The 17,585-nt window shown below is 38.6% G+C and overlaps 1 protein-coding gene across 1 annotated transcript in view; it reads left to right on the forward strand.

Moving 5' to 3' along the window:
- Positions 1-17,185, forward strand: part of PLCG2 (phospholipase C gamma 2) — a 70,169-nt gene extending 52,984 nt beyond the window's left edge. The window contains exons 24-33 of the mRNA XM_062618311.1: positions 356-422; positions 624-781; positions 3,385-3,487; positions 4,432-4,641; positions 5,249-5,394; positions 6,387-6,501; positions 7,729-7,896; positions 8,502-8,590; positions 12,022-12,206; positions 13,005-17,185. Coding sequence (XP_062474295.1) covers positions 356-422; positions 624-781; positions 3,385-3,487; positions 4,432-4,641; positions 5,249-5,394; positions 6,387-6,501; positions 7,729-7,896; positions 8,502-8,590; positions 12,022-12,206; positions 13,005-13,047 — 1,284 coding nt within the window. The 3' untranslated portion in view covers positions 13,048-17,185. The remainder of the gene's footprint in view (positions 1-355; positions 423-623; positions 782-3,384; positions 3,488-4,431; positions 4,642-5,248; positions 5,395-6,386; positions 6,502-7,728; positions 7,897-8,501; positions 8,591-12,021; positions 12,207-13,004) is intronic.
- The last annotated feature ends 400 nt before the right edge of the window (positions 17,186-17,585 follow it).

Here is a 17,585-nt window from a genome sequence, read left to right on the forward strand (position 1 = left end):
GACATTTTTGAGTTTTAAAAATGTTGAATTGTGCTGTTCTGAAGCACTCCCAGTGACTTTCCAGGAGTCTCTGCAGGAAAGCACATATTAGATTTCCATCCACAATCATTGCAGGCTTAAGCAGACAAGAAAAATGACCAGTTGTCAGGACAGAAGCTGCACTCACTATAGTGATTTTCATGTGTTTGTCAAAGTAGGAAATTCTTGAGATGGAAACAGGCTTTTAAACATTATTGTGGGCATGCTTTCAGAGAAACTGAAATTAGGTTTAATGATGCGTGTTTATTTCTGTTAATGTCCTGTTTGTATTCATTTAAGAGAAGATTTAGGGTCAGATTTACCTCGTGTTTTTCAGATTATCGAGGACAATCCATTAGGCTCTCTATGTCGCGGCATACTGGTACTCAATACTTACAATGTTGGTATGTATTTTCTGATGCTTACCTATGGACTTCTGAGCTTTCTGTGTTGAGCAGACTCTTATGTTTTGCAGGAAAGATTAAAAATAAATTAATATGATAAAACTTTATGATACTGACTGTTGCCATAAATCAACAATGACAGCTTAGAAGAACAACTGTTGGATTTCAGTATAAACCTCTTGCTCCTGTGTTGCTCAACAGTGAAAATGCCACAAGGGAAACACAAAAAGCCTTTTGTGTTCATTCTGGAACCTAAGAATCCAGAAGATCCATGTGTTGAGTTTGCAACTGATAAAGTAGAAGAACTCTTTGAGTGGTACCAAAGTATCCGTGAAATCACTTGGAAAACTACAGAAGAGGTATTGCTAAAAATCTATCCCTTATTGTTTTTTATAATGTTCTGCTGTAAATTTACAATTGGATTTGTCTTTAGCTGCCAAACCTTGCTAACACATGGTGCTTTGTTCTGTTGCGTGTTGCTCTGTCTCTTTTATTGATGCTGTAAATCTTGGTCCCCAAAGTCTTTTGGGAATGTAAATTAGCATTTTGTGTAAATTTGTTAACAGGTTTTTTTCAGAGGTATACTGTCTGGGTTGCACTCTGCACCTCAGTGAAGTGCATGTAGTAGCACAAAGTAGATACCATTACAGATTTACGTCTGGTGGCACTGGTTCAGTCCTAGAGTTAAGCGGAAAGAAGCTCAGCTATCAGGCTGTTTCTGTTCAGAGTTGTGAATCCACTAGTGAGTATATGTGAAATCTGAGCTGCCTTTACCTAAACTCTTCTTAATTGTGAGTCCTAACTCTGCTTCCCGGTGAATGCAGTGGCACTGGTAGGGAATTGTTTGGGTAATTATTTATTTGTAACTAATAGGCGCATTCTGCATTTACCAGATCTTCAGTAGTAATATTTCCAAATCCTTGCCTAAAAATTAAAGGATTCTGACTAAGTTTAGCTTCTGTGTCCCTCTAACGGGACATGTGTGCCACTTAAAGACATTCTTCAGGACTTGCTTTTCGTGTTCTGATGTATTAATTTATCTCCCCATCAATCTTTTCTAGTATTTAAGAAGTCTTTGACATGACCAGAAAGCCCTTACAATGACTATGCTTAAGTATACTCTTTCCTTTGTTGCTTTTATTCGTGTTTTACTAAGTGGGTGGTATGAGTGCTAGAAGATATGTTTTGAGTATCATGCTGGCTTGTGCTGTTTATCTGTCATCTGGAGTGGTAATGCTCTGAGGGTCATCATAATCCTATTTATAGCAGGCAGGTTGGTGTCTCAAACAAAGAACTGCAAATTCAGCAACGGAAGAGCCAACAGGAGGTGTTGGCCTATCGTTAGGGGAGGAGGGAGGCAGTTCTTCTGCCAGGCTTCCATTTAGAAATAAGAAGAGAAATGTGACCTAGAAGTGTCTCTAAATGGAATTTTTTTAATGTACAAGCTCTTCAGGGGCTTGGCAGCTTTTTCTCCCACTGTACATTTAGAGGAGTGTTAAACACTATGTATTCAAAGATGCTTTAAAGCTTGTTTCTGTCAGTCGGGGCTTTTCTCACAGCCTGGCTTCTAGAAAGTTCACATGATAGACTGCTGCATGGAGCAGGGAAGAAGCTGTCAAGGAAAGGCCCTTTTTGATAGTACAGTAAACAGGCTGAATTTCATGGAAGGAGAAAGCATGGTGAGATGGCACTATGCTGCAATACAGGTTTTAACTGACTTCATTTTTGGGCAGTGTCCATCATACACAAAAAGTAAAACTAAGCTTCACATATCTTGTCATCTCTGCTTAATAGTGACACTTGCTATGCTCTTAGTAATGGTTGTTCATTGCTATCTCTCCTGCTTGGTTATCACTAGAGGGTTATGTCTAAAGATGAGCTCATAGCATCTAGAAGTATCATTTGCTATTTGGAACTCAGATCACTTGTAAGCAACGTCTGGGAAACTGTGGTGGATGACTAAGTACAATGAGGTTTGGACAGCTTTTTCCCAAGGTTATTTCCAAATCTAAATACCATATTCTTCTTTGTTTGTCTTAGACTTCAGTGTATAATCTCTGGTTCGGTGAAACATTCTGGAAGCCCGTGGCTTCCTAGGTCTGGTTTTCATTCCTCTTCAGTTTGTCTTGTTGAGGGAATTATTTTGGAAGACTTCCTAATTGCTGCTGCTTCATAACCTCTTGGACCAACGCTAATCACTGTTCTGTATGAGACTCTTCTAATATTGTGCAATTGTTTCTTACGTCTGAAAAGCCTCCAGCCCCAGTGTCTTCACTCAAGACAAGTCTCAGTGATTTTAGGAGTTCCCAGTCTCTGGTTGCACAGACCATTGCTCAGCTTCCACAGAGGACGTGCTTCCAAACATGGAAGTAGATAGTGGGTTTATTACTGGTGATAACAAGATTACATGTGATTTCCCACACCTAACATTATTGGTTTGGTGCGCAAATAGAAAGCTAAAGGAATAATGCTTACAGGGTTTGGATTTAGCTATTAGGGAGTTACTAACAACACCTAAGTCCTGCTCAGGACTGTAAATAAATAGATGCTTCATTATCCATTCAATTTTTCTGCATACATTTGCATTTGTGTGAGTTACAGAGTGGAAAATATAACTAAAATTGAGTAGAGTCCATTAAAAGAAAAAAATAAGTAATTGTTGCCAGGTTACTGAGTAGGACTAATCAGGGAAGCACTGAAATACTTGCTTAAGGAAAAAAGCCCCAGGAACACAACCCCTTTCAAAACATACCTCCAACTACACCCCAAACCCACTTGGTTAGCCTGTTCTCTGAATTGGGTCTTTAAGTATATTGCATTTGTGCAGGTGGCTAAGGTATCAGGTAGGAATCTGAGCAACAAAGAATGCATCAACTTTGTAATTGCATTAGAGTGTACCCTGGTGTTACTCTACCATAATGCTCAGTGTATCTGTAATCTAAAACTTCATCACATTTTACAGGAGAACAGGAGGAAATACTGGGAAAAGAATCAGTTGATTGCTATTGAATTATCTGATCTGGTAATCTACTGCAAGCCAACAAGCAAAACCAAGGACAACTTAGGTATTTCCTTTGACATTACATCTGAATTTTACCCTTTCTACTGTCTTTACAGATGTTAGTTGGTATTTTAGAACTGAGGATAAAATCTACCATTTCTATGCTGGAAAACAAACTTCTGCCTCGCCCATGCAGTTTTCAGTGGGACTTCGAAATTGTGCACTAGGGACTTGATGCTATTCAACTGTCACAAAGAAACTCACAAAATTCTAACTAGTACTAGATACACTCTCTCCTAGGTCTTTCTTGGGGAAGTTCACTAGTTATGTGTCAACTGACTTCTTTGAGATGAGAAACTCTGTCTGACGGTCACACTTGTGATCTGTTTGTAAAACCCTTCAAAATGGATGTGCTGTGCATCATGTAATTTTACTGTAAGAACCTGTTTGCTATTTGTGCAAGATATTGGAATGGTATATATAATTTCATAATAGAAATGAGAACTGGGGTCTCTGTAAGTGCTGTGTGGAATCCGACACTGAAATATGTACTACTTATCCCATTTTTTTTTGTCATTGCTGCCTGAGGATCCAGCAAATGTGGCCTTTAAGTTTCTTTGCAAAGCTGTCAATGTGGTTAAGACATTGTAATTATAGTCATTGTTTGAGGCATTGGCTAACCCTGGATCACCCTTTCTTCTCCCCATTTAAACCCTGGAAAAGACGTCTCATTTAAATATGCTATAGTGATCAGAAGTATATTATTAGCAATGAGAAGATGAGAATGTGACTATAGACTCTTATTTGCCCTTCTGCAAAGTGTGTGGCAAGCAGGTAATTTTCACTTCCAGACTTGATGCTCACCCAGTTTGCCTGCATGAAAACTGTGCCAATTATTGCATTAAAGGACAAAACAAAGCAAAGTGAAGCAAAATATTAGTAGAAATGCAGTATAAATGTCGACTGCTCTCTTCCTGTAGTAACCTTTTTCCTCCCTATCCTATGTAGAAAACCCTGATTTCAAAGAAATCCGTTCTTTTGTGGAAACCAAGGCGGAGAGCATTGTTAAGCAAAAGCCAGCTGAGTTGTTGAAATACAACCTGAAGGGACTGACACGTGTCTATCCTAAAGGACAGAGGGTTGACTCATCCAACTATGACCCATTTCGCCTTTGGCTTTGTGGCTCCCAGATGGTGGCTCTTAACTTCCAAACTCCAGGTAATGTTCTTGTTAAAAAGAATCTAAAATCCACCTTCTATTTTGCTATAAACAAGCAGCTTTCTGGCCCCTCTGTCATCCTCCTCACTGTGGTTGTCCTGTTTATTTGTGCTCCCCTGCAAGAAGTGATGTGCAAGAACAGTTTGGTTTTGAATGTGTGGATTGCTTGATAGAGCTGGTCCCCCAAAATCAGCCTCCGAAAGCACTGTTTCTGAGCTTAACTAGCTGCAAACTCTAAAAAGTTTATTTCACCTTGATTCTTATGGTAAGTAGGCAAAAGTATTTCTACTGTATGTTTCAGGTGAGTGAACAGTTGTTCAGCCACAGGGAAGGCTGTACTCCACTTTCTGGTAAGGGCCAGCTAGCTTGTGACACATTGATAGGAAACTAATTGTGAATAGAGATGGGTTTATTGGGATTAAAATTGGTAAGAAATTGCCTGTTAAGGTTCAGTTACTGAAGGGAACCAAGTCTTCCAACTTACCTTTCCAGGTCTTTCTGATAAAGTGGTGAAAGAATTGCAGAGAGGAGCCATTAGTCTGGTACTTCCTTAGCTTTATTCGAATACGGATCTTCTTCTGTTATGACTGTTTAACTCTCTCCTTAGATAAATACATGCAATTGAACCATGCCCTGTTTTCACTTAATGGACGCACTGGCTATGTTCTGCAGCCAGAAAGCATGCGAAATGAAGAATATGACCCAATGCCAAATGACTCGAAAAGGAAACTGCAGATGATTATGACAGTGAGGGTAAATCTCTTTTGTAAATTATGTTTTTCACAAGTCATAAGTATCTATAAAACTAAAACTAAAGCTATTATGTTTCAAAGCAAGATCTGACAGATTGTCAAAATACTGTTTTTAAATGTCAGTGTGTTTGAGAATAAAAACTTAATTCCACTGGTTTCTGAAAAGAAAGCTATATCTTTATCATGCTAATGAAGCACATGCTATAGCACTGAAAACAATCCTGGGATAATTTTATATAATTGCTAATAAAAATTCCAAATGAACTAACTTGCATTTCCAATCTAATGACTTCTCAGTAGCAGGGTCCTAATGGAGGTTGGTCAGCAGCAGACTAACTAGTTCAGAGATTTCTAGTGAGGAAGATAGATATTTATAATGAAATACAGAAATTAAGCAGAAGAAATAGTAAGCTGACCATCCCCTTCATCATATTTGGTTCTCTGTGACTTAATCAAAATGTCATTCTCATTTTTCATGGAGATGGGTTTATAATTAGAAAATTATGCCTTGTTGTCTTCTTGTACCAAAGAGGAATTTAACTGCTGTTCTCAGTTGCTATATAGTAGGAGATACCCTTTAAAAATATGTTTTCTGAGAAGAAACACATTGACTACATTTTATTACAGTCTAGAGAAGAGGTAAACGGGCTGTGAATGTAAAGCAGGAATGTCTTAAAATAGGTATGTAATAAAGACAGAAGAAAGATAACAGAACTTATATTACAGGCCTGGCCTGGGACCACATACTGTATGTAGTGAATGTCAGCTACAGTATCTTGCAGTGAAAATCACTGGGTTACCCAAATGGACAATATTATTAATGGTGGCACAGATAGTGAGTTTAATACATACAAACCTATTCAAGACAGGGAGGGTGGGTTTTTGCATGTTCTTCTAGATCCACCCCCCTCTAGTTCTGTAGGCTACCTTCTGTACAGAAATAATGCTGACAAGTTTCCTTTGGAGGTGATTAACTCAGAGTTGCTTTTGAAGGTTTTAGGTGCTCGTCATCTCCCTAAACCTGGCAGAAGCATTGCTTGTCCCTTTGTAGAGGTAGAGATTTGTGGGGCTGAATATGATAACAACAAATTCAAGACAACAGTTGTGAGTGAGTATCTGCAGTTTTCTGTGTTGTAGGGATATGGCTATACCTCAGGTGTGCTTAAATAAAGTGAGTAGAGGATAAGCATGAATGTACGTTGACTGTAACTGGCCTGTAACCTGTGTTGGGAGGACTAAGTTAACTGTCACCCTGCTTATTCTCTTGCTTGCCTCAGGGCCAGATAATTTGAGAAACTTCAGTGTATATCAAATTCAGAAAAAAATACTATTGCAGTTTGTAACACTACCCCCAGAGTCACAATTCTGTTAAGGTTTTGCCTGTGTACAAGTTTGTGTATTTGCATACTTTTAAAAACTGCTGTCTTGAAAGTGCCTCCAGTAGTGGTAGTCAGTTCTCAAAAGCCTGGCCCAAATGGGGAGTTAACTACTGTGAGAGCCAGACTGTGTTTAGTTAAACTCGGGGTCTAAGACTGGCATCCCCTTGGAGACAGCTTGGGTATATAGGGCTGTGAAATAGCATAATGTGCAACCCAACTGAAGTTTGGTCAAAGCTGAATTGGTGAATTCTGCATAAGGGATGTGTGTTTGTGTGTACATGCACTTCATTTAAGTGCACTGAACTGGGGCAATATCTCAGGCACTTAATAGTTCACCGTTTAATATTTCTAGATACAGCAGTGTTTTTCTAGTAGACAAGGTTCTAATTATCCTAGCCACTCATCCTACTGGAAAATAAATGTGGAATCAGGAGAAGAACATGCACTGTGGCTGTTCCATACTTCAGAGAAGAGGATTATGATTTTAACTTTTTTGGGAAATGACCAAGACTTTAGAGAGCAAACTGGGCTGTGTTTCACATACCAAATTACTCAGTGTTCTATAAATGACTCGAAGACTTGGGCCATGATACATTAGTCTTCTCAGTGCTTTTTTCATGTTTTTACTCTGATATGGAACATGAGGCTCAATAATAAAAGCAACGAATTAGCTTTTTTTTTTTTTTACAGATGTGTCCAAGTATATGTTTAATTACAAATAATAGCTTTAATAATATTAGCTTTTCTTCATGTGTTTCCATCCCTGCCAAGTTTCCTCCTATCTTCCCGCCCAAATAAACAAATACAAACCTTCTGAAGCAAGGTTACAACAGGAGACAGATGGTAAACAGGATTTTTGGGTCTTTGTATCCCCAGAAAATGTCATAGAATACATACTCATATGCGAATGAAGTGAAATTATTGCTTCATACTGCAACTGTTTCCTTTCGTTACAGATGACAATGGCCTTAATCCAGTTTGGGCTCCCTGTCCAGAGCAAGTGAAATTTGAAATTTATGATCCAAATCTAGCGTTCCTGCGCTTTGTTGTGTATGAGGAGGATATGTTCAGTGATCCCAATTTCTTAGCACATGCCACTTTTCCCATCAAAGGAATCAAGTCAGGTAAGATCAGTAGGTATAAAAAGGGGCTAAGTTAGAAAGATGCTGCTCAACACTGATGTATTGTGACTTTGCTCTCAGTAGCAGCTACAACATGTCAAAGGATAAATGATCTTTTGATCTGAGTTCCTTGAATCCAGTGTTTTTTTAGGATACTGGGTGTGTAGTGTATAAATATTTAAAATGATCCTCTCACCCTACCAAAATTTCTTCTTTTTAAAGATAGGAAAGCATTATGTAGAACAGTTTGCACTGTCTACCCCATACTCTATTTCAGCAACAGGGTTATGTGCTTTGAGTAAAATCTGGGAAGATTTTTTTTCTGTTCTGGTGTCAGTGCATTTGTTTTGTTAATTTTCTTAGATGTGGACATACGTACAGTAAGCTTTCTGCTTTCCTCTGCTTCTGGCTTCAGTTTTCAAGAGCAATTTTGCCACTCTGGCCTTTGTTTCCCTGTAGTTGTCGTAGCAAAGCCCACTCTCAGCAGCAGAGCATTTGGGTGATGAAGAATCGGCTAGCCCTTAGCACTGTATGCACCATTCTTGTGACTGCAGGTAACCCTTTGCCTTGACTCTAATTGCCCTTTGCATGTGTTTCCTCCACTGCAGGTTTTAGATCAGTTCCTCTCAAGAATGGCTATAGTGAAGATATAGAGCTGGCCTCACTTCTAGTTCACTGTGAGATGCAACAAATTCTGGTGAGAACTACCACTTTTTTTTATGCAGTTAGGGAATATGTTATCAGGTCTTTGTGGAAAGCAGGAAATTAGGATTTAGTTTTCACTCTGTGTTTGATGTGTTGTTGTCGGGCATTTCTTCTGCAGGTACTGGGAAGGATCAGTAACGCAAAGTGATTTACTCTCCCCCTGGATGGACAGATTATATAGTTGTTACACAAGAAATAATGCACTAACAAAGCCTCATTACCTCCACTAATTTTTACTGTAATAGCATGGTCATTGTCTTCCTATGTTAGCTGGCTGATGCCATGCAAAGCTAGCTAAATTCAGCTTTGACTTCGTAGAATAATCTTTTTTTACAGGTCCTGTATGAAAAGATATCACTTTAGAAGAGAAGATACTAATTTCTCTCAGTACTTCATTACAATAAACAATCCATTGTGGAAGACATTCTGTTTCCTGCAGAAGTGCTAATCTGCTTTTTTTCAGTCTTTCTAAAATAACTAATTGAAGTACCACTATTTTTAAAGGCACATGGGAGGAAATAATGATGCATCCTTGCTCATGAAGCCAGGCATTAAAGTGGCTGATCTGTGAACAGCATTTGTTGGTGTTCCAAAGGTACTGGCTGTATATATTGGTTTGAAGCAGGATTATTCTCAGACTCTCTGTATCTCAGTAATTTATGTAAGTTAAAAACACTGGTGTGGAGGCCACGTGATGAACGTTTAAAGATGCTTCTAGGAAGTGGGTATTTCAGGATGCTTTCTAGTATCCTTCAGATTCAGAGAGAGAAAAACAAAAAGAGTCTAAATTCTTATTTGTGGTCTTTTACAACCATTCAGGCTTATGCTGCAGTTCACACCAGTGTATATTATTTTTCCTGATTAAAACACCCAACTTCTGCTAACTGTAAGTCAGTATGTCTCTGGAGGGATTTGTGCCTGCAGTTGCGTACAATGAAATGGAAATTACTGAATTCAGTCACATTCTTCTTCACAAAGGAGTGGCAGTCTTTTTCAAACATCTGTTGTCAAGGGTTTTTCAAAGCCACCTTATAATGCATGATGCAAAATGACTCTCTGTAGTGACAGTGTTTGGCAGCTATGTAGGTTCTTCTGTTGGCTAGCTTAAGAGTCATGACAGCAAGACAGTGCTAGACGGTGAGACCACGTGTGTGTGTAAAGAAGAGACCTGCGTCCTTTGAAGATAAAGTTTAAAATGTGCATGTTTCATGGACACAAGTCTGACAGAGGAGGCCTGAGGAAGTCCTATTTTCTGGCTTGCTGCTTTTTTGAAAACTGGTAGCAACTCACCAGTGCCTCTTATGTCGAGCATGGACATCGCTTGTAGGTATATTGTGAACTCCTTCTGCTGTGGTTTCTCTTCAGAAATTCAGATCATTACTTGCCTGGGGCAGGAGAAGCTCTTAAAGTGATGTTCATAGCAGCAGTATGTCTCCCAATCTGTCAGCACCGAGTCCTTTGACAGTAGTACATTTCACACTCTTGAAGCCCCTTCTGCTTGTTAAGCCAAATGAAGATACAACAGAGCTCTGTATTTTTACAGTGTCTGATATCTCTGGGTGCCAATGCAGAGGCAGAAGAACTTTAAAAAAATTCCCCTTTTGTTTGGCAGTCTGCAGCAGATCAAGTCTTGCTGTAGATAATCAACCTCTAGAACTTCTGCCAGATCATTCAAGAAGCATCAGAGAAGATCAAGTCTGGCTCCATCTGTTCTTTTGCCCCCTTTTTTTTTAATGATGACCCTCCATAAAATGATATAATTTCGTAACAGGCCTGTTTATATACAGAGCCCATCTACATACTCTTAGCGATGAAATACAGAATTATGAAGGGGAGTTACAGATGGCTGTGGAATTTCTAAGGAATAGAGAAGTAAGAATATTGTAGCTGTAAGCATGCATATTTGTGAATTATTACGTGGAGCCTTGTGAAGTTTCTGTTGAAGTTAAAGAGTTTTCTTGGTAGTGTAGAAATTGTACCATACTGAGGTGGTTGTTGCATTTAGAAGCTTGTCTTATTTGCTTGAAAATTTATTTACTCGCTTCAGAAAGTGTCTCTTGTCATTCATCAACATTTTCTGATTACAGTCAGCCTTGATACTGTATATGGTTTTTAACATAAAGATTGAAATGGACATTCTTAAATGGGGTTTTAAAGTCTACCTTTGTGGATGTGTTTATTTACAAGAACAAATAGTAGTGTGGTATACATCTTGATGATTACACCTGCAAATTGGTAATTGTCAATCTTCTTTTCCCATTGCAATTTGGGAATACAAAGTGTCTTTCCCCTTCTAAAAAAATACTTTAAAATCTTAATTAGTAGCATAGCACTAAGGCCATTCCAGTTGCTTCAATCCATACCTGGGTACAAGTGTGTTTTGGGACAACACAAAGGATCTACTGAAACCCCTTGGGTATGTTTCTAACCTATGAGGTTTCCTAGATCTGGAGTGAGTGCAGAAAGAGGCATTCTTATTAGTATGCTGCCTCTGAAAATGTTTGGATTTATTACATTTATTGATTGCATGTCATTTTTGTAGGATGAGTATCTTGTTTTGCTGCTGATGTGAAAATTAAGACTTCAGTTCTGCCAGTACTATTCCCCACTAGTAACTCTATAAAGGAGACAGGTTTTGCATCCGAAGTGTTGAAGTATTAAAATAATTTGAAATCACAAATGGAATCATAATGATTATACTTTATGCTTGTGGAATATTTGGAGACCTAATGTGGGCCGTATGCAGCAACAGAAACTGATTGCTGCACATGATTCTTCAAATACTTAGTTCCTCTGCAATTATTGAATTGTCATAGCTACATAGAAACACAGGATCTCTCCTTCGCTCTTGATTGTCCAAGTACTTGCTGTTCTTAGAGGTCCCGTTTACTGGTCAGTACCTAGACGTTTAGGTCTAGTTTTTAGTAGGAAGACACCAGGATTTGTACTATGTTGCATAATACACAAATATGATGGAAGAGTCAAAAATAAACTTCAAAAAGTATTCTTAAAACTGCTACAATCCTGTACCCCATCATGACACCCCATTTGCTGTCCTTTCCTCAGTGGACTGACATGCTTTTTTAGGGAAAAATATTCCAGTGGAAGTGTTTAGGTATACATGTTTCATGACTTGTGCTGAAATGTCCCTTATGCTCCCATTAGAGGCTATTGTTGGCCATGCCTGGGGCTGAGGCATTTTTTTGTGCTTTCTTAGTTTGTTTCTGCAAAAACTACAGGAACATACTTCTATAAAACTTTCTTTAGAAGTCATAAATAGTACTTAAAACTACTTTTATAACATTTTATAAAGCTAATGGAATACATTTAAGAAAACAGAATAATCCCCCAAACTATGTCAATTCCATGTCATTTTGGGTATGTGTCTTAGAAGTTATGCTGATTTCCAGTGTTCTTTTGAAGGAAAGTGAAGAAGAGCTTTACTCCTCATGTCGGCAACTTCGAAAGCGCCAGGAGGAGCTTAATAACCAGCTGCTCCTTTATGACACCCATATGAATTCAAGGAATCCTAACAGAGATGCTATATTGAAAGAATTCAGTGTGAATGAGCACAAACTACAGATATATCAAGACACATGCAACCGCAGGTGGGTGGATAATCATTCTCATTTCCAAGGTACTCTATGAAGGCATGATTTACAGTAAGGAAATCTCAGATTTGTCAAAATGAGCATCTAAAGAGTGGTGAGGGTAGAATGAGCATATTTGTAGGAAGGAAGGGCTGCCGTGAAGCAAGGCTGGGCTGCACGCCACTAGAGGCCAGCAGATGCTGCGAAATGTCTGCTGAGTGAAATAGTGGTTTCCGTGGTCAGAGTGAATTGGGTATTCCTGTGAGTTTGTATTCCTCTTTCCTCCAGCTTTCCGGTATTTGCAGCCAAATAAATAAACTGCCTTTCTCCTTCTACACTGTTACGTCCCTGGAAATGCTGTTGGGATATTAGGTATGTGGGAACAGAAGACGCTTCCAGATACACAAACCATAAATAAGATAAAAACAGGATTGAGTTGTAACAGCACAGACTTGCTAGTTAAGTATCAGACCATTATCCAGAACTTAGAGGAAGGATCTTTCGCACAACACCCAAAGTTGGCAGCAGACGAGAGGGAGACAGACAGAGGCTTCTTGTACCAGGAGGAAGTCTCGAGTAGATCTCAAGATGGGGTGGGAGGAAGACTTTTCTATAAATATTTTTACTCTTTTTTTTATGTGCGCTGAACAGTACATGAATCACTGGGTTACTCCCATTTACTGAGGGGGAAAATCTGCAATGCTTGTTGTTCATGCAGTACTTGCCATTCAAATCTAAGTAAATTGATCTTGGTAGGCTGTTTTCATCTGGGAAATTCCTAGTAGACTTGACTTTTTCCTTTTCTTTTCCCTTAAGATTAAAGGAGAAGAAAGTCAGTAACAGCAAATTCTACTCTTAAAGCAGTCATTCTTTGATGCGTGCTTTGTGATGCAATTCAGGAAGAGATTTAACTTATCCTGGTCATCCTACTTAATGGCAGTCTCATCAGACTGAATGATTGGAAGAAGAAGAAGAGGCAGAAAGACGGGTTTCCTTATCAATTTCTTGTTACAAGAAAAACTGTTTTAATTCCTAATATTCTGTACAAAGCAAACCCTCTGTGCAGGCCAGGCCTTCTGTGTATTCAAGATTTATAAAATTTGGGGGCACGTAGTTGGATAGACCTTGCTTCTCATTATCAATACCTGAAGTACAAGTATAAATCATCCACTCTATTTGTATACGCAGACTATAGATAAGATGTTCGTAACAATTTACATGCATGGAATCACACCACTTCAGCAACCTGGCTATTTAAGATTAACTGGTAGTCAGTTTTTTTAATTTATTAAATGCTGTAAAAGCACTTCTGCACCAGCAGTGTCATGTCATGTGTGTTACTGTGCCTGCGCCAGCAGACAGTACTTCTGATACTGTATAAAATACTTCGGGCAGCTGGTAGCTCATACTCTGTTGTGTCATGTTAAAAGTTTTCTGTTACATTTTTGAGACCTAGATAATATGTAAGTTTGATTCAAATGAAATGTCCTCTGACTGTAGTTGTGTTTTTCCTGTTGAACTCTGTGTGAAGGTTTAAGAAGGCAATGATGTGTGAACTTGTGTTCACAGCCTTAAGGCATTGGAGGGAAAAGTTTTATGGTATGCAGTAGGAAATATCACTTTGTTTGCGGAAAGGAAAGGTATTACAAATTCTGGAAAGCATTTACTTTGGAATAGCATCGTTTGCAAATCCTTTCAGCTGCTAATGTGCTTAGAAATGAATTTTTTAATGAACTGTCAATTTTTAATCTTGCAATCCTACTCTAGGTGATACTGTCAAATGATAGTGTTCTGTAAATGTAGATAATTTTCCCAAAATGTATCTAATCCAAGAATGATAGTTCTTACAACTTTAATCAAATGAAGAACATGGACCTACAGATGAGAAAACATGTTAGATTAGCTAAGTGTGTTTTCCTGCCAAAGCAGAACTAATTTCCTTCAGTGACACATTTAACATCAGTTACCATAATCTGTGTATGTGTTGATTCTTTCTGCTAGTACTATCTTATTACTGTCAAATTCCAGCTTGCTTCAGGTGGAGTTTTGCTATCTATATGTTTGACTTTAACTTTTGAATGTGTGCAGAGGAGTTAAGTTTTTCTAAGTGATTTCCTGAGGAATCAAATGGTGCATTCACAGTGCTGCATCTCTGATCACAGAAAACTTGCATGGATTTGTGATTCATGACCTGGCGAAGCTGCCTCAGCAATTTTCAGTTGCTCTTGCTCCCCATGCTGAAATGACTTGTGTTGTTCCAAGAGGCACTTAATTGATGCCATTGTGCATTCGCAGATGATGGTTTGAGGAACCCCCTAGAGGTTTTATAGTAACTCTGTAAAGACAGTCTTGTCTCAAAGATGAAAGTGCTATAATAGTGTATCCCACAGTGGGTGGCTTCTGTAATTTTTTTTATTACGAAGAAAATAATTACCAATCATCCAACTGAAAAAAAGAGCAAAGTTAAAGGCATTTTCTGCTTTTCTTTCTCCTGCCTGAAATGTCTTTAGTGTTCCACTGTGATTAACCTGTTTTGAGGGTTAGATGGGTGCAGCCCCCCACCTAAACAAATTAAAACCCACATCAACTGTGGGTCTGGGAGGAGAAGCTGTAACCTAGACTGCTTGTCTGCAGAATCCAGGTGTAATATGGGGATCTAGTTGCTGTTCCTTGAGGTGGGGATACCTTTCACATGTGTGCATTTTGTAGCATGTTCCAGGATGTGGTTAGTTTGCTGGATGATCAGGCCCTGTGCTATTTATTTCGTGCAACGCCCTCCACTATTCCCATTTAATGCTATGAGAACACTGCACTGTCAGTGTTGATCAGAAAAGGTCACCCAAAGCCTTGTCTGGTGGGTCCTGAGGTTGTTGCTCCAGGTGGGACAGGATTTATAGGCAGCTGAGTCCCATCTAGGTTTGGACTGATCACAGAAGACAGGTGATTACAAGATGCTAGAGCTTAGGGAGATCAAACCCTAGAGCTTGGGGCTGTTGCTGTGCGGGGTTTTCCTTTCCTTTTGTGGGGATTTTTTGTTAAGCTCAGTTCCAGGGCAGACATAACCAAATTGTCCACTTGTCCTGGCTTCTTTTGTTGGTATGCATATTCCTGACACAGGACAGCCACTGTGTGATGAACACAGGAGTTACTTGTGCTGCTGCTGTGCAAATACTTAAAAATTAGCACATTTTATAGTCCTTTGAAAAGTTCTGTACATGTTCTTCACCCATATGTGATGTCAAAAGTGGCACTCCCTCAGTATTTATGGAAATGCATTTTATTTTACAGTAAGGCTTTCCCCTGGAGGATGTTACACCATACTCAGAAGGAAAATACTGCATTGACTCTTTTGTTGACTTGCAAGTGATGTGTAATAACTCTCCTCTTGCTTCTTGCACTCTGTTTTAACTCCAAACCCTCACCCCTCAAATCTTAGGCGGGGCAGACTCCGTAGCAACTCTTGCACAGTTGCAACTGTTTTAATACGAAAGAAGGTCTGAATGTGTGTGCTAATTTTATAATCTAGCAGGAAAATCAGTTATAAATTTTCTGAAGTATGTGTTAAACTTTTTTGTTCTTATATAGTTTTAAATCCTTAAAATAACTTAATGAATAGTTTTTGAATATTGTTTGTGGATGATGCCAGGTGCTTCTTTATTTAAGCTTTGTGCATTGAATTTCAAGATTTTTGCCAGTCATTCGAGGCATTTCTTACTGAAAAGTGGTCTGCTGGCATATTCTAGTGGCTGGAGGAAGGGCATTTGTGTGCTTTTAATATGAACTGACTTATTGATTGTTTCCATAGACATGGTTGCTGTTGCACTTCATCTGGCTGCAAACAAGCAGGGCAGAAGGAAAAGGTCGAAGATCATGTTTAACTTGCAACTCTGAACCGACTTTTTTTCAGTGATAGGTAGATAGAAACTTCAGCTGCGGTGAGCATCAGATTGATATCAGTTCCAACAGTAAAGCCTGAACAAGGCAAAGATTAAGTTTGTAGTAATTTCAAGAACATTAATTCTGATGTTCACCATAAATAGTCTGCCCCTACACTTTCTGCCCCAGTGTTACATGGGCAGAAGCGCTGCTGGCTGAATGCACATGGTCTTCATATTGTGATTTTTTTACATTGTTGGCAGTATTGGAAAAGAAAACAGACCAATCTTTTGATAAGAATCATACACATACTGAACAGGAATCAATATGAGGTATCTGCAGCTGAAGTCGTCTAGGAGGTCATGTTTGAATTTGTGAGTAATGGCATGAAGTCCACAAAATTGCTTCATTCTGGTGTTTTGTTGCCTATATTCTCACTTTTTTCCACCCCAATACATCTACCTTGTAGATGGTGAGATGGCATTAGGTATGTACCAATGATTGGTTGTCCTTGAATTCTTCAGACTGGTTGTAAAGATCTGCATGCTGCATGCAAGCTGAAGCACTGCTGTTGAATTCTGCTGTGGTCATGCGCTGGCATTTCCAACTGCAGTCTTCCAAACTGAAATTCCATTTATTGACATTAGAAATAGTAGTTTAATATAACAAAAATAAACCTTCAGAATCAGTTGGGAGCCAACTTTATATTCTGATCCACAACAGCATTTATACACATGCACAGCTATTAGTTTTAACAGAAGTTGAAGTGCAGTGTCATTCATTGCTAACTCTATGTTCTTAGCTGTTACTCCAGCAAAACAGGGAATTGTGAGCTTGACTAAAACAGAAGTAGACCCCTTAACATTTGTGTACTCTTGAATTGCAGTTTAATCCCCAGATCTTTTATAATACGTGTAAATTATCAGTATTCAGGACACTTTTCTCTGAAGATTACATCATAAATAAATATGCCACTATATTGTTGAAAGTATGTGGAAATTGATAAATAGGAATAAAGGGAAATACTGGTTCGGTCAGTTAGGAGGTGGCACTATAAAAACTGGTCTACTTTAAGGATGATTGACATTTAAACATCTAAAATAAATATATTTAACTATACACTAGAAGAATCAGTTTATGTATATCTAGCAAAGTTTTACCTTAACACACTGTATGTGAGGTTAAGCAGCTGCCCAAAGACTCTTAAAACATCATCATCATTCTTTATAGAGAGGCACTTGTCAGTTGTTAAGTAGTTTTGAGGACTAGGAAAAATAGAAGCTGTGCTATATTTTCAGTTCCACTTTTCAGTTTTTAGATGACTTTCTGGTAATTCACTTTCGGGAAACAGGTAATAGATTAAAATTTGGAAGCAGACACAACACTTGAATTAATTACCTTAATCTACTCAGCTATTCGTGCAGGAGTAGCAATAAAGAATAAATAACAGGAAGAAAGAGAATTCTTGTTGTAAAATACTTAAAATAGAACAGCTGTGACTGGCTTTATACATACGGAATT

Source organism: Pezoporus occidentalis, unplaced genomic scaffold (assembly GCF_034315485.1).
Source record: "Pezoporus occidentalis ecotype Australia unplaced genomic scaffold, CSIRO_AGI_Poc_V1 ctg20, whole genome shotgun sequence".
Taxonomy (NCBI): domain Eukaryota; kingdom Metazoa; phylum Chordata; class Aves; order Psittaciformes; family Psittacidae; genus Pezoporus; species Pezoporus occidentalis.